Genomic DNA, 22,500 nt, shown 5'->3' with positions numbered 1-22,500 from the left:
CTGTTTCCACCTGGAGTTAAAGGGGTGAGTGGAGGGTTATGTTACACCAGTAGATCTGCTCCTTTTTAAAAGCTCTTTGTTGAAATTTCTTTGAATTAACCGACTCAATGTCAGACAGTTAGATGTCCGAAAATAGTGAAAATATCGTCACAATTTCCACAAACTCATTTTCTCTGCCTGATAATTAAATGTCCAGTGAGTTGAACCAAAGAAAAGCAGCGAACCTTCGCCTTGGAGAAGCCGGAAGCAGCAGATGTTTTGACAATTTATTTAAAATCTGAAGAGCGAACAGAGAGCTAAACTCTTCAGGTGATAAACACATCCTTGCTCACATTCATACAACTTGCGGCGGCAGTCTTAATTAGTCTGATACGACCACGTACCTCAAATAGAGACTGTCTATCTGTGTTGACTTAGTGACTCTTTACGACTTCTCTACTTTTTTTAATGCTCTCACCACAGTGCGCCTTAGCATGTAACACGCATTCACATCCATGCCAACCAGCTGACATGCCTGTTGGATGTTAGCCAGGCTGTCGGATTGTCAAATGATGACGTCTCTCCCTGACACAGGAGACTGTTTTGGCATTTTAACGGAGATAACGGATGACGGACGACATCCGTTATCTGCAAAATCTCCAAAAGAAAAGTGTTTTACATTGTTAATGTACATTGTTCATGTGGTAGAAGATTATTCTATAGATGGAAACGTCTGGTTTTTCGTGAAATATCTATATCGATGTTTCGAGGCCCATTTCCAGCAGCGATCACTTCAGTGCCCTAATGGTACATTGTGTTTGATAATCGCCTTCGAAGACTAATGGACGAGTAGAAAACCCTTGAAAACTCTTGTGCAGTGATGTTACGCAGCTAAAAACAGCTGTGCTGGTGAGAGAAGTTATAAAATTGAACCTTCCTTTGAGCTCGTGGAGTATCTGGAGCATCACATTTCTCTCAAAATGGCCAGAAAAAGAGAACTTTCATGTGAAACTCGCCAGTTTATTCTTGTTCTCAGACATGAAGGCTTTTCCATGCGAGAACTTGCGAAAAAACTGAAAATTTGTCTGGGTGACCCCAAAACGTTTGAACCTTGGTGCGTGTTACACGACTCTAGATGAGTGAAAGAAATACAAACCGACCACTAATCATTTCAGTACCTCTGAGTAATTTCAATCTCCTTTCTATTAGAGGTTTAAAAGAGCTACTAAAAAATATTAAGTGTGAAAGAACTAAAAGAGTGATGCGTACGACTGAACCCACGAGCTTCACATCGACAGGCAGCCGGTGTAAATCTTGCACATCCTCCCTCCGGCCACGGTTCAGAGCTGTTTTTTTTTCCAGATTATTACACTATTGTCCTCTCCTGGTGAGCGGGGAGCGAGGGAGTGATTACAGGTGTCTATCACAACAAGAGCAAAGCGAGACGGCGGTGAAAAGAGCCTTTTGTTAGCCGGCGCAGACGCCGCGGTGAGTCATATTGGGACCTTGCTTACACGTCTGCCTGTCTGTTCCCAGATAATGTGGGTCAGAGAGAATCCATCAGGGCGGAGACAGGAAACGGCATTATACGCCGCGTGTCGGCCTGTCTCCGCTTTCCAGCTATCGCGGGGCTGTGTAATGCCTCTTATTGGCTCCGGGTGCTATCGCTACACCCGGCTACGTTGTGTGTCGGTTCCCCTGTAGCCCGTCTGATGGGAGCCCGTCACACTCGGGTCTTTGTTTAGAGCGCGCGCCATGAATTATAGATACGGGAAGCCGCTCCGATGTGTCACCGAACACACACACACACACACAGGTACACTTTTTGATGTAAATTGTAGCAAATTCACCTACATGGAAATACACAAATACACACACACACACACGCTTCAGGTCGCCTCCCGGGAAGGTGTTTTTATTTTTTATTCTGGAGGCTTTTCAGAGTAGCCCACAGTGACACACACACACACACACACACACACACACACACGGTCGGATCCAAATTCACTCCAACGAGCAGACCGACATGCAGAAAGAGAACAGGCACACTTATAGTATAATAATCATGTTGTCACATCAGCCTGGAGGGATGAGCATGTGCTGTCTTGTTTTGTATTTTTTTTACTTGTGTGTGGGTGTGTGTTTGTGTGTGTGTGTGTGTGGTTCTGTTCTATCTTCACAATAGAGGAAAGAGTCACACACACTCTCACAAACTGGGATAGGACCCTTGGTGCGCTGTAGTTTCTGCTGCGATGTTAATTGGTCACCCTCGGTTCTGTTCCTCGTTTCTTCTCCGTCTCGTCTCATGTCTGGGCATCTCCCTGCTCGTGTGTGTGTGTGTGTGTGTGTGTGTGTGTGTGTGTGTGTGTGTGTGTGTGTGTGTGTGTGTGTGTGTGTGTGTGTGTGTGTGTGTGTGGACGAAAAGTTATTCAGCGCATGGTGGTTCAAAAAGGGAAATTGCAGTTTCATACAAATTGGGTCTTAAAAAGAGACGCCAGGGGGGCACAAGGAGAGAACGAGCGATCGCACACTCAGACTTCTCAAAAACAAAACCCCGGGTTAACGCGAACCTTTTGGACTTGAAACCAAGAAAAGCAAACAAACAAATAGTCACATGTGATGAGCTGGAACCATAAAATAATAGACATTTCTACTAAAGCGAATAATCGATTATCAACATAGCCGCAGATTCGTGTTCTGTTTTCTCGACTGATCCCCGAAGCTGTAAAGATTATATGTCCTGTAGTGGCCGTAGCTGAGCGCACACAGATCCCCTGGAATATAATAATGGACAACTGCACATATTTTCTCTTTGTTTCGACTCATTTGCAACCGGTCTGAGCGGCCAAAACACACGACAAACAATAAAACACGTCGTGGTGAAGTGGAATCCCCCGAGCGGTTTATTCCCGCTTGGTCGAACAGAGTCCATATTTGACAACGGGAGGAACAAACTCCCCGAAGGCCTGAACTCCAACTCAACTCGATGATGTCACCAGGTGATCTGGAGCTTCTCCAAAAGACGATGATTTGTGTGTGTCTGTGTGGGGGGGGGAGGGGCCGATAAGATAAATGTGTCTGGAAAAAGCACCCTGGAGCATTTGTTTTTTTCCCCTGGTGGTGTAGAGATACGTGTTTTGGTTGAAGCTGCCAAAAGCACTCGGCGTGAAATCTCAAACAAAGCAGCCGGTGATGGAGGAAGCTGGATCCCGACAAGTCCGACTCGCTCCTAAATTCCTCCTCTTGACTCGGCCCCGTCGTGCCCGAGCGCGGATATTTATGGGAGCCGTGGAATAACCGATAAATTCTCGAGCTTAATGACGTTCTCTGCAACGTCGGCGCAAATTGAGTAACGGGCAAAGTGTTGCTCGGCGTGGCGGCGGTGATATTCTACGGCCATTAGCCGGCTGCTGCACTGCGACTGTTTTCCAAATGATATAGGAAGGAGCACGCCGGGGGGGGTGGAGAAGGAGAACGAAGGAGCGAGCGCTTCTTCTGCTATCATCTCCTTGTCAGATCCCCACAAACACAGCCCCCACACTCCATTACACCGCTAATAATAGAGGCAGGCGTTATGGCTCGGAGCGCTATCGCGGTAGTAAAGAGAGACGGAGAAGGAAATGAAAGAGAGGTTGCCGGTTGCCGCGCCGTATTGACAGAACTCACGTCGCGGCGCTCTCATTCTTTTCCGGCGGAATATCGTGGAGGAAGAAAGCGGAAACAGAAGAGGCACGCAGGGAAAGATGCTGCTGTCAAAAGTCCAAAAAAAAAAGAGGAAGTTGTTATGAATGTTTGATTGGCGCCATGGAGAGGAACCGTAGCCCGGGATTAAAGTGTGTGTGTGTGTGTGTGTGTGTGTGTAGACAAACATGTGTGGGTGGAGCCAGGTTCCCTCGCTGCTGGTTTGAGTTGAATCCAGCGGTGTCACTCTGGCGAGAGACGACGGAGGCCCCATCAAACCAGAAGAGATGCTAGCAGCTAGCTTTGCTGCATCGAGGCCTCGGAGCTGCGCCGAAGCCAGACCGGCTATCTGGTCGAGTCTCCCAATGGCGAGGGCCGGCGATGAGCAAATGCAAAAAAAAGGAGAGCTGGCCGCAGATGCATGCGCGAAGGAAGGACGAGCTCTTTCTTCAGACGTCAGCCGACATCTTGAAGTGAAAGAGGCGGTGGGGTTTTTGAGATCTTGAAGTTTGGCCTATTTGCAGAGCTGTAAAAACATGTTTTAAGCTCGCTGTGTCGAGCGCTTTTGCGTGATTTTAAATTCAACATTTACTCCTCCGAGTCCGTTATGCGTTTGACGTTTTATTTCTCCGTCCCCGTGCGAACGAGGATTTTTTTCTTTTTAATGGCGTTGGATCACACGGTGTCGTTTTTTTCTCTGGGTTGTTCTGCAACATTGATCGTGAGCACGATGCCCCCTTCTCTGTATCGTTTGGAGCAACAAAAAAAAGCAACTTGTGTCGGTGATTGTACTTCTGCGCTGTCAGAACAGCTGCACGGAGTCCACGCCGCGGCGAGATGTGAAAAGGCTTTGAACTCACGCACGCACGCACGCACGCACATACAAAAATCTGTCTGTCTCTTTTCTGAAGCGCACACACTGTCCATCTCCCTTTCCTCAAACGCACACATCCACTAATTCTCACACACACTGATGCAGCACCTCTTTTGGTCGTATATTCTCTTTGCTGTGTCAGTGGGTGCTGGCTGACTTGTCTTTGAATGCACCGCAGAGCCCGTGAGTGTGCGCGTACTGCATCCTTATATGTGTGTGTGTGTGTGCAGAGGAAGCATAAGTTCGCATACATGATCACCTAAAAGCCCCCCCCCCCCCCCCCCCCCCTACAGCATACTCCTGTCTGCAGCCGTCTGGCTTCTCGTCTGCATCTTGCAGAGTGTGTTTCAGAAACTTCTGCTCCTCGGCTGTAAATAATGGAGCTGCGCTGAATCCCAAAGTGAAATCCGTCAAACTGTCGGTCGCGTCTTCTTCGAGCCGGTTGGGCCTTTTTTTTTTTTTTTGTTCTTCTTCTTTTTTCAAACACTGAAAACCAATTAGGTGGGTCAGGGGCCCGGGGAGCACCGACGAAGAAGAACCGGGCGCCACCGTTCTGTCACCGGCAGCTTCAATCAACACTCGGGGACAGCCGGCAAACTCTCTGCTGCGCACACACACACACACACACACACACACACACACACACACACACGCACACAAACACACACACGCACACATGAAAGAGGCATCCAGCAGTTCAGTCATAAGGGAGAGTTGTGGAGCTGTGTTCTTCTTCTTCTTCTTCTTCTTCTTCTTCTTCTTCTCCTCTTCATCCTCCATCTTTTCCATCTTCTTCTTCCTCTCCTCCTCATCCTTTTCCATCTTCTTCTTTTCCATCTTTTTCTTTTCTACCTTCTTCTTCTCCTCCTCATTCTTCATCTTTTTTGTCTTCTTCTTTTCCACCTTCTTCTTCCTCTCCTCTTCATCCATCTTCTCCTCCTCCTTCTCCTTCTCATTTTCCATCTTCTTCTTCTTCCTCTTTTTCTTTTCCACCTTCTTCTTCTCCTTCGTCTTCTTCTTCTTCTTCTTTTTCTTCTTCTTTGTCTTCTTCTTCTCTTCATCCTCCATCTTTTTTATCTTCTTCTTTTCCACCTTCTTCTTCTTCTCCTCTTCATCCATCTTCTCCTCCTCCTCCTCCTTTTCCATCTTCTTCTTCTTCCTCTCCTTCTTTTCCACCTTCTTCTTCTCCTTCTTCTTCTTCTTCTCCTCCTCCTCCTTGTTCTTTTTCTTCTTCTTCTTCTTCTTCTCTTCATCCTCCATCTTCTCCTCGTGCCCGCCGTTGAAGACAAAAACACGCGTGTTCGATACCCTGACGTACGATCGATTGATCTTCTGCGTTTTCATGACGCTGCAGCACATTTCTGTTTGTTCTGCTGCGATATTACAGAAGACCGAGACACCTTCGCCTCCCATGCAGTGACACTTGTTTGTATTTTATCAGTAATAACATTAATCTTGTCTCACGATTTGTATAAAAATACTTATTGTGTGTGTGTTAATGCATTCGTTCGTCGCTGCTTTTACCGGAAAAGACTCTTGAACTAACAACCGAGGATTCATTTTCGCTGGAACATATTTTTCAATATTTTCTACACATATTGTAATTTTTCTAAAGCTACAGACGAGATAATGTTGTTGTGAGGTGTTCATAATAAGACGTACAAAAAGGGACATTCGGCACAACCACGACAAGAAGGTGACAGCGTTCAAACGTCTTCTCTGCATTTATTGTGCCATAAATAACAAATGTAAATAAAACCTCAAGTTGAATTTCTTTGATAATGTAATTTAAAAGAAAAATTGGAAGACAAAGGAGATCAGACATCAAACAGCTGATACGATCATGGCTCCCCAGTTGCCCTGAGGAGCGCATAATTTAATGGTATTTACAGAATCCGTTCAGTGCAAACGGTTTATTTTCGGCGTCATTTCAAACGAGACAAGTAGAATGAAGTGTTTTTTTTTTCCTACATCTTTAATCTTCGATTTGGATGCTTTCGCTGACAGAAGCGTCGTCACACATGATGCGTTCATGGACCGCCAGAAGGTTGAAAGTCAGACGATTAAAGGATTTTTTTGGAGGGGGTTGTAGTCTACACACTCGACCCTGAACTCCAGAGACCAGTTTCCCATTCTGATAAAAGACGACCGCGAGAGAGGACAGGAGTCGGACTCTCAAAGTTCACTTTGCACTTTATTGACTTGCGTCCGTCTTCGTGGGCGAGCCGGAGGGCGAAAGGCCCAGAAGGTCGCGTGATAAAGACACACAAAAGCCGGGCGGACCGGCCTCGCTCTGAGCCGCCGAGATAGCGCCGTGGCCTTTCTCTTTCTTTTCCCTCAAGCGGTGTCGGTCTGACCGTTCGGCCGGCCAAATGTGCCAAAGCCTCATCGAGGTGCTCGGCTTGGCCCTTTTCAATAATTCATCCCCCAAAATTTGCAGGGAGGAGCTGAGGTTCGCCTGAACAGCTCGCCGTACGGAGTAAGGGGGGGGAGATGTTCCCGCTAATTGGAGCGACGTCCCCCATCGGTCAGCGCTAAATGTCGTTAGAGCGGCGGTCCAAATGGCGTGTGCTGTGTGAGGATCAGTCACCGGTTGGTGGTGGCGGTGTGAAGTGACGATTACAAGTGCAGCGCTCTCCGCCCAGACGCACTTTATATACATGAGCCGCTCACTCCGTGCTCATTCATACAAATACAGTGTGCGCCCGTGAGCGTGCATATTTCTAAACGCTCGTCTCTCTCGTTCGTATTTTCGCCCTTTCTCGCACATATTCATTGAACATTCACCCGACCACACTCTACTGAACCGAGGCGATTTGAGACCTGCACCCTGCCTTCTTCTTCTTCCTCTTCTTCCTCTTCTTCTTCTTCTTCTTCTTTCCCCGGCTCCAACAAATGCAACACTTTAATAGCCACTGGTAAGCTCTTGGAGCTAATTAGAGATTATACAAATACACACACACATGCACGCACGCACACATGCACACGCACGCACTTACACGCAAACTGCACCCATAGTGCCGTGGAGAGGTATAATTACAAAGTCTAATTCTTGTATCGCTTTACATTATTTATGAAGTAGTTTTGCTAGTGTCACACTGACCTTCCACTAATGATGCTACACACACACACACACACACACACCAACACACACACACACACACACACTATCATGCACTCTCAGGTTGTGCATGGATCGCGTGCATGCAGAACAAACTCAAACACATAAATATGCGTATATGCACACACACACACACACACACACACACACACACACACACACACACACACACACACACACACACACACACAGCTCTAGTCCCAGTGATCTGAATACATTCCCACATTTTCTAAACCAACTTTAAAAACCTTCCAAGCTGCTCCCAGCTGTGACTTGGCGGCGTTTCAACAGCTGGAAGGTTGCATTCATTTTCAGTTTGAATAATGCGATGTTGACACACAAATAAAACTGACACTCGCACATTAGGAGACAACCAACTTATTGTTTTAAGAAGGGTGGTAGCCGATGGCACCGCTTCCGAGCATTAGCGTTAGCTTTGTGCTTTTGATGTGAATGGGGAAGACTTTAAAGATATCTGACGGGTGGCGTTCAGCTCCATATTTGATATAATAACACCTGGTAATAATAACAGTGGTTCGTTGCACAGAACCATCTGAGACGCCGCCATCGGAAAGTGTTTTGGAAAAGTGCCGGCACTTTTAAAAACAAATAAGATACAATCTGCAGGTAATAGGATGTCAATCAAACTCCTGCAAAGAAAATGGAAGCTGATCGCTCCGTCACAAACGCGTTACTTGAAGATCTCCTGACATTGAGATAAGCTGCCGTGCGAGGTCACCGGGCGGCGACCTACCGGTCTCGGACTCGCGCTCTTTCTAATGGCCAGCACAGGGCGACTCCTCTTCTTGCAAAAAAAGGAAAAAGTGCTCCTGCAGGACGATAACGTTGTATGGAAAACCCCGTGCAGGGCGGACGGGTCGACCACAGAGCGGTGTTTGTGTCGCAAAGTGAGTTATTTAGAAGTCACGCTGATGTGAAGTTGTTTAGGTTTTACTTCATTCATGTCGCTATTTTACACCCAACTAGGATATTTGTGGTTTTGGTTGAATTTCCAACCTTAATTACATCCTGACGCCTTAGATTGTGTAGGTCTATATAAGAAATCGCCAGTTTCAAGTCTTCTTCATCAATGCAGCATGATGATCATTTAATGGCTGATTGAGAGTAAAATCTACCATAAAGCAGGATATGATCTGTGTTTATGGAAACTTTGTGCTCGACAGTTGTCAGTCTGCAAGTCGTTTGTGTTTGTCTTCCAACTTAAAATCTTTCACAGTTTGTTTTAAGTTAATTTTAAGAGTTTTGATCATGTAAAAACGTCATATTTCAGCTAAGCAAGATGGCGATGGGCAAAAACCAAGATGGCGACGCCCAAAAACCAAACAAGGAGATGCCACCCCCACGCCCCCAAAGAAATCGCATGAGTAACACCAGTGTAGGAAGACAAACGGTTCTCGCTTTGCTCTTCAAATGATTGCCATTGGCGGAGATTATGGACCGCAGTATGACAATTTTCAATTTTGAATCCGTGCTACTCTCCTACACAAACCGTTTTTTGTTCGCTCCGTTTGTTTCTGTGCAGGATTCGCGAGCGGGAACAATGCTGTTCAAAGATGACAGCTTGTCAGATAGGCCAGAACATGCCAGCGGTGGTGGGTGTAGAGAAATCATCCTCATTGTTCTAAGTCTAGCAACGAGTGTCAGAACCCACTTGTTTTTACGTAGGCGTCCTCTGCCTTCGACGTTTTGCACAGGCTTCGGCCCCATCGTACACAAACCGTATGGAAGCGTGTGCTGCACAACAAAGCGGCAACACACAAATACCAGCGCGCATTCCTTTCCATCCCGAAACGCATGGATGATATCGATGCTCTCGCACAGCCCTTCACACAAACATCCAGGGGAGATCATCGTCAGGGGGAATGCAGCCTGCTGCAGGTGCTCGCCGTCCCGTCCTGCTGTTTGCGTATAAGCCGGGGCAGCTGGACTCTGCGTAGCGTGAAAACAGCTGGCGGATTAGCCGTGCCTGCAGCTGAGAAGGGTGAGGGGGGGGTGAACAGAGGTAAATGTATGGAAGCCCATTCCTGACACACAAACAAAAAAAATTATGACAAAAAAAAAATAGGACCCAAATTTTTTTTTTAAAAATTAGGACCAAAAAAAAAAAAAAGGGCCCAAAAAAAAAAATAGGACCAAAAAAAAACCAAACTTTTTTTTCTCTTTTAGTTAAAAAAAAAAAATTAACTTTTTCTTGGTCCTAAATTTTAATTTTTTTAAAAAAAATTTTTTATTTATTTTTGTCCTAATTTTTTTAATTCCTTTTTGGTCCAAATTTTTTTTCTTTGTGGCAGAAATGGGCTTCCATATGAACGTCACATGCTTCAACGCACCAATTGAATAGTTTTCCTCCTTCGGGTGCATTTTGTTTGTCTGGAAGGTAAAAGCCAGAGACATACAGCCTCTGCTATGTAGCATAATAACAGATGCAACATGATCTGTAAGGAGCTTGTTGCTCATGCACGACGGCTAGAGAGCAACAAGAAGGCAAAAAGCGTCGCACAACTTCACCCTCCACGTTCTTTCTCGGCAACATTGCTGCAGAACCGATCTCCTTCCTCCCTTCGTTTGCATGTCTTTCTTCTCCGGTGTGTGCTTCTTTTTTTTTCCCAACCCTCAAAGCGCTCGATATTGGGAATCCTCCTGCTGTTGCCCTTGACCAAAGGAAGGGAAAATTGGTCACTTGGTGCTGCGCCGCAATTGCCCGCTGCTTCTAATTAGCTGGGATGGGTTCGGATGAAGAGGATGAATTTCCCCCTAAGGAGAAAGCGAAGCTTATAACGCGGACTCTTTAAACGCTCGCGCGCGCCGCGCAAATGTTAACTTTTATATGAAGGGGCGTCAGTGACAAACTCTCTCAGCCGGGAAACGTTCCCGTCGGTGGGATATAGATAGATGACCCCTGCTGATCTCTTCTGGCACGCTCACGCCACTTTTCAGAAACCTTCTGCCAGACCCAAAGCTCATTTGGGTGCAGTAATTTTAGTATGCGGAAATGCGTTTTTCACTCGTCACGCCTCAGCACCCCCACCTTTTTCCCTCCTTCCAACACACACACACACACACACTCACACAGAGACACACACACACACACACACACATATACACATACACATGCAAACAAACAAACTTGCCTCTGCAGTAAGTGGTTTTGCAAGAGATGTTTTCACCTCAAAGCACAGCAAGGTATTCCTGTGTGTGTGTGTGTGTGTGTTTGATTCCTGCCAGGTCACCAATTAAAACAACGGGGGGGTGATTCAGAATGCCTGTCTGCGAAAACACACCTGCAGAGCCTCAGAGCACAATGGACAAAGGCCTAAAAGAAAGAAAAAAAAAAGGCTGCAGGTTTGGTCACGCTCGCCCTCTCAGATACTCAGGTTTTTACTTATATTTTTTATTTCTTGGTCTCATGACGTGACTCATCGCGGCGCAATAAATGAACCCAATCTCTGCAAAGAGCGATGAACGCGACAGCTGAGGCCCGCGAAAGCGTGGGAAGCGTTTTCGACTGATGCTTTCCCGAAACACTTGGAGACATCGAGCGAAATATTGTGATTGTTTCTGTAACCGCGCAGATTCGGCGAGATTTATTTATTTATTTATTTCCGAGAAGACAGAACAGCAGGAACGTCGACCTCAACGCTATCGGCGTTTCCCGTACGCCTTCAAATCACTTTGCCGATAATGCCCTTCATTTGCATTGCCTTTCACCGGCTGCGTAGGATTTAGACGTGTTCGGCGTCTTATTAGAATAAGCTGTCGGCTCGCTGTGAGCTTCACCCCGCTCCTCTATTTACTGGTCTGCTTCCTCTTGACAGTTTTCATAAAGCATTTCCACAATTATGTCCATTAAGCACATTTTTTTCTTCCCGTTGGAGCCCTGGAGGGAAATGACTCTGGTCTAAGCAAGACTGTTGTTTGGGCTTGATAAACCTGTGAGCGTGTTTGTGTGTGTGTGTGTGTGTGTGTAAGTAAGTGCTTGCTTGAGGATGCATGTCAGCCTCATTGTGACTGCCACGGGGCTGATAGCAGAGAGAGAGAGAGGTTGACAGGAGCTTCTCCTTCAGCCTTGCCTGTAGACCTGCGAAGCCTCGATAAGACGCCCGGGCGCCGAAGCCTCTAAAAAAATACACATTGGTGTGAAGAGCAGAGTGTCGAGATTGGGTAGTGAGTAGGAAGAAGAGGAGGAGGAGGAAGGGAGGAAGGTGTGGGGTACGGATGGTGAGGATGTACAAATAAGAAATAAAAAACCTCCTCTGCCTTTTGGCAGTGGCTCCCAACGAAGTTTTCCCCTCTCCGCCATTACGTCAGACAATCCCCACAATCCTCTTAGTCACAGCAGAGTTGGGAGAAACCCTCAAAGGGAGACAGTTACCCTCCTCCCCCTTTCCACACACACACACACACACACACACACACACACACATGCATCACCTTTTAAAGGGTTCATCTCTTGTCACCAACGGTTTGAAACTTTGTTAATTCTTTCGAGAGGCATATTTCCGTCTGGCCGGTGGCTGCGTCGCTCAGACAGTTTTTAAAGCCAGCGCCGTCGCTATTAGGCCGAGGTTCTTGTGTTCTCTGCCCGTAACACGGGCTGGAGTTTCATTATTAACGCCGGCACCACTTAGTTTTGAAGTTAAGATGGCACCCTCCACCCCCCTCCAGCCTCCTGCAGGTAAATGGCGGAGTTCAGCTTGAAAATTGCATTTTTCAGGGAGGCACTAAGTCGACAGAAGTCGTCCCTTTTTCTTTTTTTTTTTTTGTAAAGAGAGACGGCTCGCAAACCTCTGTTTGAAAGGAAAAACACTCTCAGGGTTCGTTCTGAAAGCTCGCACGTTGATGAGCTCCCTCCAGCGGAGAGCGTTTTAAAAAAAAGAAAAACTCGGGCGTCCCAGGAGTCATGGAGTCCAGCGACATGTGAGCGTGGTGTGTGTGTGTGTGTGTGTGTGTCCTCTCAGGTTAGAAAAACATGGTGATGGACGGATGGAGCAGCTGGGGCAGAAGGAGGGAGGAGGAGGTCTGTAAAGGGTTGACAAAGAGACACTGGGTATGTTTTGATTTGGTCATGACAGACTGAAGGAGAGCCGTGGAATCTGGATGACACCTGAAGCCCCCTCCCTCTCTCTCTTTCTCTTTGCTGGGGCTTTGTTTACATTTTCACACTTCAAGGATAAAGTATAATCAAAGCTTTTATATCAGTGTCTCCCCCTCATCCCTCTCTGTGAGGTGTTGAAAGACAGAGAAGGAATCTAGGCTATGCATCAGATGAGTTCTGTCTGTGATGTTATTTTCTCAGGGTTACATCTTATTTCAGGATTTAATTGCTTTTACAGGATGCAGATGTTTTTATGCCAGAAATGTCACTTCTCTTCTTAATTTGAGTTCGTCTGAATCACGGAAATGATGTTCACTCTGACGCAGGGAAAGATAGTTAAAGTCATCACAATCCTAATAAGAGTCTTGTGTTTCCAATAGCGATTTATACGACAATATCTTGAGGCGGGAAGCGTATGAAGGTAGATTTGTGTCTTTTTTTACCCGAGCAAAATTCTAGTTTGTAAGACAATTACTTTCAATTAAAAAAAATTGCTCTCAAATAAAAAAAAATCTCAAAACTAAAATTGGCTCTCAAAAAAAGAAATTTGTTCGGAGAAAAAAAAATTCTCTCAAAACTAAAATTCTCTCTCAAAAATAAAAGTTCTCTAAAAAAAATTTGCCCTAAAAAAAAAAAAGTTCTAAAAAATGCTCTAAAAAATAAAATACTGTAGAAAAAAAAACACTCTAAAAATAAAACGCTCAAAAAAGAACTTTAAAAAAAAAACGCTCAAAAAAACTTCTCAAAAAAAAAACGCGCTAAAAAAAAATTCGCCGAAAAAATTTCCTCAAATAAAAAAATACTCTCAAAATTAAAATTCGTTCTCAAAAGAAATGTTTCTCTAAAAAAAAAATGCTCAAAAAAAATACTGCTCTTAAAAAAAAGTTCTCTTAAAAAACCCTCAAAAGGGAGCAGGGTGACTGTCTCCCTTTGAGCTGTAACCTCTTAACTTCAAGAGGTCACATGACACGTTGCCCCCAACGTGAGCCTCTTGACATGTGATGTCAGCGACGGTCAAGCAATACTTCCACTGCTGAACCTCCTCTTAAAACCCAAAGTATATTCCCCAAAATGTCCGGCTGCACCTCTTTGATAGGACACACATCGTGGGTCCTTGCTTTCATTCCAATTTACAGCTCGGTGGCTGACTCTGACACCCGGGACACACAGCGGGCTAATGAGAGGTGATTGTTTCACATGTGACTGAACCTCACGGGCTGAGCTCATTATGCTGTAAGTCAATGTCCCCTCTGCCCGTAATGGTCCTGTCTGCAGGCTTCATTTATTATTTCATCCTGTCTGCGGCCGACCCTGTACCGTACAGGTGTTTCACGATGGGAGGGCAGCGCCGTACACGAGAGCGGGGGTTATTAAATTACCTCAGGGACGCGAGTGGAGAGTGTCACACTTGTGTGTTATAGCGGTGTAAATCTTCTAATTGGTTGTAGATGGTCGGTTTAGTGTATTGTTCATCAATCACAGCCACAGAGGCGCCTCGCACCAGAAGCCTTCTCGCAATAAAGCTCGAGGCTTTCCATTTTGGTGTCAGTTAAATAAAAAGTAAAAGAATTATTCACACTTCAGATCTGCTCAGAATTTTAACAAGCTTATTCAAAATACCAAAAAGACACGACTGTGAATTAATTTTGTTTGAAAAAATACTAAAACAACAACATTTCAAATGAATTATTGAACAGAGGAAAATTCAATAAAAATCAATAAATTAATTGAAAAAAAAGCTAAATTCTGGAGGGAAACGAGAGCTGTTTTTGTGTGTTTGTAATTTCACAGTTTATTGCGTTCTTAATGCCTCAGAGGGACATAAGTCTTCATCTGCAGCAGAATAGCAGCGCGCTTCAAATCTTTCTCTTTCATGATTTAAAAAAAATAAAAAATTTCACTCTTAAATACTGTAAATAAGGGGCCGATCACACCAGACGTATCTTTTTAAAGTGCAGCCGCTTCAAAAACGCCTCGACAAAAACTTCATTTGCAAAAAAAAAGGTTTCCATCTAGAATTGGAGCTCTTCGTAAGCTAATATTAGCGCCTCGTCGGAGGTCGCCATTTTCTTTTGAATTTCCCGCCGTTCACACCGCACGAAAACAAGGAAGTGGTAAAGTAATAAAGCCCGCCTCTCGCTTGATCCGATTGGCTGCCTTGGCCGAGTGTGACGGTGATGAGCTTAAAAGTTTAGACTATTTTAACTTTTACGGGCGCCTAAAAACTGCTACAAAAACGCGAAGCGCAGCATTAAAAAAGGCCGCATCAAAGGTGAAAACGATGGTTTTGCTAGCGACGCGTTTTTGAGAGTCTGGTGTCTCACAGAAGAAAACCCTCCAGCACAAAGTGACACCATGACCTTACCTCTGATCTGTTTAACCTTTCCTCTTCTTTGAAGTAAAAAAAAAAACTGAACAGTGTCTCCGCAGATGTTTTAGCGTCGCAGTACTCGCCCGTGAGCTTAGCGTAGCTTCGGCGAGCTGCAGCCCGCGGAGGTTGAGCGCATAGTCCTTTTTCTTTATAGAATAAAGCACAGCTCATTAGCCTCGAGCACATTGTTCAGTCTGAGTGCCTCCTGGACAAAGTCAGCGCAGACTGTGTAGTAATAATAACCCCGCTAACCTTTAGATAACCAGCTTCGCCTCCAGAGTGCAGGAAAAAGACAGACAAGGTGTCAGGGAGCACACGGAGGGGAACTGGAACAATGTATTACTGTATAAGGGGGTAACTATATGATTTAATAACAGCGAGGGGGCACAGACGAGAGGAATGAATTTCATGTTCTTTCTTTTATTTGTCAGATTCCTGCGGCATGCCGCTCCGCTAATTAGATCCAAGCAAATGTCGAAGTAGTTTCGATTCATTTCATTTGTTTGGTTCGTTGAGGTTGCAGGTAGAGAAGTGGAAGGAGTTAAAATCTCAATGTTAAACGCTAACAGGGCAATAGTGCGATGGCAGATCCCTCCCCAATTAAACATCCCACAAAAGGTTGAAATGTTAGTTAAGTGTGTGTGCGTGTGTGTGTGTGTGTGTGTGTGGGGGGGGGGGGGTCAGAAACATTGAGACAAAAGTGAGTCAGAGTCGCAGCACAAAGTTATAGGTGAGAAAAGTTCATTCCTCCCTTATGGAAGTGTCCTACTGCAGGTAGCGTTCCTATTTAATGAGACACTTCTGGGAGTTAAGTTTGGGGGTTTTCCAGTGAGAATCAGGAGACCGCTGCCTTCTTATGACAGGTACTTTCACTAATTAGGCCCCAATAAAGCTAAAGGTTAAACGCACTTGAGTGGAATTTCGAACTTAACGATTTAGGACGCGAAGAGGCGAAGGGGCATGAATTGTTTTTTGCACCCGATGTCCGCTCGCGTTTGCAGAATTAGCTTGAAGAATCACTGCTCGCAGTTTTTTCTCAGAAGATCTGTTTGATCACGGTCTTTTTTCGCTCCTGCAAAAAAAAGGCTATTTAATCTCTCCTGCCGAAGTTTGCTTCCTGATCTTTGACTTTTGAATGTGACCGCACACAGAAAGAGAGAGAGAGAGGCGCTGCAGCGACCGCATTACAGCTAGCATGTGTTTCCAACATCGAGCCGTCGTCTGAAGGGCGTTCTCGCTGTAGTTTAAGGAGCTTCTGCGTCGGTTCTTCTTCAGAAGCCGGCCCATTGTTCACCACGCCGTCCTACTGGGTCGTCTTACCCTCTTAGCATCAAGCTAATTAGGAGGAGTGGAGTCTGGCTGTGTTGATGCGGGGGGGTACAGGGACTTAAGTGTTTTTGTCCTGAGGCTAGCATATTTAAAAAAGAAATATCTGCGAAAAAAAACAAAAACAACCCCGCTTATTTATGCTAAGCTAGAAACAGCAACCGCGGGACGAGGCGCTGAGCGCTCCACTGACATATAGCCGACAGGAAAGGCGCGATCAAATGTTTTTGAGTGTGATGCCGTCGTATTGTTCATGTCAAGCCTTTGTTTTTGACCGTGAACTATGTAAACTGAACTTCTGTGCTCGGTTTTTCCTTTTTTTCACCGTCGTGTCCGGAGCGCTGGACCACACTGATTTCCCTCCATCCCCCGTCTTGGATAATAAAGGTTGATTTCCCCCAGAGATGTTCCTCTTTCCCTACGTGCTTCATCCAGAACAAGTCCTCAACCTTGCTGCCATCAATTTTCCGCCCGAGACGCAGCCAAAGCGTCTCAGCTGAAAAAAAAAAGGCCGCTGGTCTCGAGGACCTCTCACCGCCTGTGGACTCCGGGGAAGTGGAGAGGAGCTCGGTTGTGACGTTGGACAATCCGGCATCAAGCAGCAAACATGCTCGACTCCTCAGGTCCCCCCTCCCCCTTCCACTTGTTCTTTACAATTTATTAATATTGGAAAGTGTCTCGAGTCCAAATTGCGCCGTCCTCAGCACCGCTCGCCCTCCAATACAGCCGCCAAGTGGGAAGTAGATTGGGTGAATGGTTCACGAGATTGTACCGAGGACACACACACTCACACACACACACACGCAGAGATTCTTGCCTTTATAGCCCGATATAAAGAGTATAACATATTAATATAACATAATGAGAACTGCAGAGAAGCGAGGTGCCGTGGGGAGAGAGACAGAGCTTGTGAAGGCAGAGAGATGGAAAGAGAGATTGAAAGAGAGATTGGCCAACGCCGAAAAAGAAATCCAGGTGCCGACCAACAGCGAGGCGACTCCGTTCTCGGACGTTCTCCAGCCAAAGACACTCAGGACGCTCTAATGGCACATTTTATACCGTACATCGATTTTTATCTTTTCCCCCCTAAATTGAGTCCATCTTTTTCCCCGCCGCTTATCTCTAACTGCGGTCTTCGCCTGCCTTTTAGACTGTGAAATGGAGAGCGGTAATTTCCCCTTCCCGCTTCTCTCTGTATGTTAATGAAGCGCTAATCTGTTCCTGAGCGAGGGCCGTAATGAGGGCGACGTGCCCCTCGCTCGTCCCGCTAGCTCCTGGTAAGCTACCATTATGGAAATAGCTCGGCGGCGACGGCGGCGTCTTGGGACCGGACCGAAATGTATTCCGTTATTTCCACTTTTAAAGCTTTCTTCTCCTTCCTTAACAAGTCCGGGTGTTCCTCGGAGGGAGCGGCCGGATAAACAAACACGGTAATGGCGGGCGGCGGGGAGGTCTGGTCGCTCTCAAAGGCCGGATGGCGGGCGAGCTAAATAGGCCACGCAGGATAGATCGTCGGAGACGGAAGAGCCGAGGAATCCCACGCTCTCCGACGCTCGAGTCTGCTGCTTAAATATTCCTAATTTTAAGAAATCACTGCCTCGGTATTGTAGTTTGTTCTCAGGTGCTGCTTTCTGTCCGTAAACCCCCCGAAGTCAAATACGCAGACGCAGAAATTGAATTAACCCGGGGGGGGGGGATTATCGACATTATTCTCCGCCAAATTAGCGGCGGCCCGTCGCCCGTGTCACATCCCCGCGACGCCCGCTGACGCCTGCTGACGGCGATAATGCTCGGCTGGAATTAGAGAGAACACCGTAAACCAGATTAAAAAGTGGGAGCAGATGCTGCTCGGAGCTCGACACGTTTTTTCAAAGACTCCTTATCAAAGGATATTCTGGCTTTATTCATTTTGCATGTATCTAGGCCAGCCCAGCCCCTGCCACGCCCACAGACCACATACATGACTACGAAACGGATTAACGTCGCTCGCTCGCCGCGCTCTCAAAATGGCTCATCTTTAGGCGCCTCTCCTTTGTCCCCTTCCTCCCATCTCTTGTTTCTTTTCCCACCCTCCTCCTCCTCGCTCCGTCTTTGTCTCTTTGTCCAGTACTACTCTTTTTCTCCAATAAAGACTCTCTATACGTGATACTCTTTATTCCTCTTTATTCGTGAGTTATCGCCTTCACCGTCCACAGATGCTACCTGATGGTAGCAGAGGAGATCACGCTGACGCTAAGACGCCGTCGAGCCGACTCTCCCATCCGGAGCAACTTCCCAGTCGACGCACATGTTTTTGTGCCGCAGTGATAAAACGGCATGAATGAGTGGGAAAACTCTGGTAGGAGCTTAAGAGATGCAAGTTTTTTTGGAAGTAGACTAAAGTGAAAATGTTTGAGATACGAGTGGGAGGTTTGGAGGGAGAGAGGTGTATCCAAAATAAATAAATAAATATATATATATATATATATATATATATATATATATATATATATATATATATATATATATATATCCTGCACTCTGCTGCTCACATTACACAAATTCACCACAGGGGCTGAAACCTTAGGATTCCTCTTAAGATGATGAAAAGATTTCGCGCCTTGTCTCAGATGAGTCCTTAAGTGTGTGCTTGGATTTAAAAACTCCCTGGAGGGTGTTTTTTTTTCAGTTCATACATCAATGAAATAGTCATGACCCAGGCCAGTTTGTCAGATTAATATTGTCGAGTTTGGGCGGCTGGAGGGCCGGTTTGATGTCGGCCGGAGCTCAACGTCTGCGCGGCTTCCACCACATGGAGAGGTTTAACCAGAAAACCCCCAAAATGACCTCGGCGTGACTTCCCTTCAGTTACGAGGAGTTATCGTTCCTGTGTCGTGTGTGCGGGCCTTCAAAAAGATGAGTTCTGCTTTTCGGGATAATAAAAATAGTAATAATAATAATAATAACTTTATTCATATAGCACTTTTAAAAACAGAGTTTGGAAAGTGCTTTAACAGATTTACAAAGCATAGACACGACCCAAATGGCGGCAAACATAAAAGACAATTAAACACAACCGAACCAAGCAAATAGACGAAAAGAACGGCAGAAAACAAACAAATATATAAATATATAGAATATACAAACATGGGGAAAGTGTCGGGAGCGTAAATCAAATGGGCCGATTGAAGTTGTGTCACGCACACAGTTGTTCGGGACGACAGTGACGTCAAACATCAAGCGTCGTATCCCGAGTCCTTACAGGAGATGAGCAACATGCCCCAGATTAGTTTATTAAAAATGCACTCAAGGCGCGTTTGTAAAAAAAAAGAAAAAGAAAAGAGCTGGAACGATTGATTTCCGCCGTGATCCTCGTGCACCGTCCGCACTCGCTGACACGAAGGCGGCGGCGATGCATCAAACCGACAAAGAGAGGCACTTATTCCTCTCGTATTGGTTTAGGAGGAAAAACCCACATGGCGGATGACGCACTGCAGACGCGCACGAACGGACGGCTGATCGCAACCAGACGACCCTCCGTTTCCAACCCGACGCCGACCACGAGGCGGGGGAGAGAGAGGGGGGGGGGAGGGAAGGGAGCTTGTCATATTTCCCCACCCGAGAAGAGAGCGAGAGAGTCCCAATGCGGTTGAATAATAATGTGGCTCCACCTCACGAGAGAGGAGTTCGAGGGGAGGAGGAGAAGAATCGGTCACGGCGGAGATTCGTCATAGAAGTTCAGCGGTGTCGGTGGCTACCGCAAAAAGCCGTCCAACCCCATGAAATACGGTCGTGTGCTGGCATGCGTGCATGCACGCATGGTCTTCACATGGAAGTGTTTTTCATTAAAGTCCCGGCTGCTAAGCAGCGAGAGCCTAGCATGAAGGATGTGGCGGCGGCGGCGGCGGCGGCGGTGCGTTAGTCCCAGTCATCGCCGTGCAGCTCGCAGAGAGCTGCCTCTGAAGCGCCGCTAAATGCACGCAGCCACGCAAAGATGGGAACCAGATTCAGCCCAAACACTTTTCTGCTCGCACTGAATAGCAGAATAGTCAGAGAGCGTGGAAAGCAATGAGAAAACGTCTTCCAACCGGCTTCGGTGGTTTGTTTATTAGCGCGCCTTTTTTATACATCCAATGGAAAAACACGAAAAGCCTCATCGCTCGCGAACAGATGTCTCCTTTCAGTTTGTATTTATCTTGGTGTCAAATCAACGGACCCACAAGCCACAGCGTTGACTCACTTAAGGAAGTGCGAGAAGTCACTTCAGGGGTAGCTTTGCTTTCCGATGAGGTCATTGCACAACAGTTTGGAAGGCTGAGTCATATTCTGCCAGGGGTTTTTTATTTAGTTTACTATTTTTCATCCAGAAGTTTGCTTTCGCCTGAACATTTTTAAACTCATTAATTTAGTGTTTATGCCGTCACTTTGCTTCTTTAATTGACCCGCTGCTAATGACCTCGCTATGGCTCTGTGAAGCGCTAACACGGGCCCACAATGTCACTTACTGCCCTCCTTAATGCATAATGTCACATTTCTGGGAATTTGTAATGTATTTATCCGTTTATTTAGCCAAGCGGGACTGTGCTGCTTACAGTTTACAGCTAACTAGCTCCCCGTCTTGCAGATTTGTTGTTGACACTGTAGCGTCTAGAAAGCATTGATGCAAATCTCCGATTACATTTTTTTTAACTGAATATCTGCCCGTAGGAAAGATCCTGTTTACACTTTGACCCAAATTGGACAAACTGCACGATGCAGTGCAACCTTCACACAAACTTTATCAATGCCTTGCTCAAAATCCACAAAAGCAGCCGAAATGAAACATAGCTGAAACGAAACATGGCTGAAACGAAACATGGCTGAAACCAAACATGGCTGAAACCAAACATGGCTGAAACGAAACATGACTGAAACGAAACATGGCTGAAACGAAACATGGCTGAAACGAAACATGGCTGAAACGAAACATGGCTGAAACGAAACAGAGCTAAAACGAAACATGGCTGAAACCAAACATGGCTGAAACCAAACATGGCTGAAACCAAACATGGCTGAAACCAAACATAGCTGAAACCAAACATAGCTGAAACGATTTGCTTGAGCGTCTCACACAGCGCAGCTGGTTAGTTTTGATTAATTCACTTTAGCGAAAAAAAATGCCGCCGTCTTCACCCTTCATTGTGAGTGTGCGTAGTTGTGAGGGCGAGAGAGAGAACATACTTGACAAAAGCTGATGTGTTATAAGACTGAACCCGCTGGTGTTGGCTGACCGAGGACTTGAAAGAGAGAAAACAGTGAGGGAATGAGAGAGAGAGGGAGAGAGAGAGAGACCTTGGATGTACCTGGGTCCAGGAAAAAAAAGCTTTTTGTTACGATCAGCTGCATGAATTAAGCTCTTGAAAGTGCGGCGTGTGCGCGAATTCAAAAGAACGTAGAGGACATAACACTCTTAAAAACCGTAAATTGTAACTCATACGGCCTCTCTGGACTATGTGAAATCCATCCTGAAACAACGTGTTCAAGTAAGAAAAGAGCGAGAGAGATGGACGTTCGTATCACCGCCTCGCTCCATCAAAATAAGCAGGAGAGAATATTAAATTGAGAGAACAGTGAGCGGCGCTCAAATGTTTATTTCTGTCAAGTCCCTGAACGGTGTCCTTGGCTATTATTTATGAATTAACTGCAACAAAAAAAACAATCTCTTTACGACGCAGCAGGGGGCCCATCGAAGTGGAACAGAGGAACTTGCATCAAAGTCCATTTATGAGAGTAAAAGCTTGACTGCATTGTTAATAAAAAAGTAATGTTTGTCCGCTTTCAGCTCGGTGGAGAAGCGAGTCCAAACTCTCATTATACGGACATCGAGGCGGAGGCCTCACTGTGGTCCAGTCCTGCTCTCGCTTAGTTATTTTAGTTTTCTTTTGGTAAAAGCCAGTCAGCTGGTAAGTCGGGAAGTTAATCAGTCCATGTGTTTTGCCTCATTGTGAGCCCAAAAAGAGTTTCTCAGGAATAAGGCTGTGTGTGTGTGTGTGTTTCTGCATCCGTGCTCCAGT

The 22,500-nt window shown here is 45.9% G+C and overlaps 1 protein-coding gene across 2 annotated transcripts in view; it reads left to right on the top strand.

The window, feature by feature from the left end:
- The window catches only part of commd10 (COMM domain containing 10), a 55,993-nt gene that overhangs the window by 19,383 nt on the left and 14,110 nt on the right, over nucleotides 1-22,500 (top strand). Inside the window, exon 6 of one of the 2 annotated variants that reach the window (XM_068605262.1) lies at nucleotides 12,635-13,213. The exons of the other annotated variant lie outside the window; for it this stretch is intronic. Within the exon in view, the coding sequence (XP_068461363.1) occupies nucleotides 12,635-12,652 (18 nt within the window). The 3' untranslated portion in view covers nucleotides 12,653-13,213. Of the gene's footprint in view, nucleotides 1-12,634; nucleotides 13,214-22,500 lie in introns of those variants that run through there. 2 annotated transcript variants of the gene reach the window in all.

This window comes from Clinocottus analis, unplaced genomic scaffold, assembly GCF_023055335.1.
Source record: "Clinocottus analis isolate CAN_PGR_092001 unplaced genomic scaffold, fCliAna1.0.p SCAF_7, whole genome shotgun sequence".
NCBI lineage: Eukaryota > Metazoa > Chordata > Actinopteri > Perciformes > Cottidae > Clinocottus > Clinocottus analis.
This window is presented reverse-complemented; position numbering and strand designations above follow the sequence as displayed.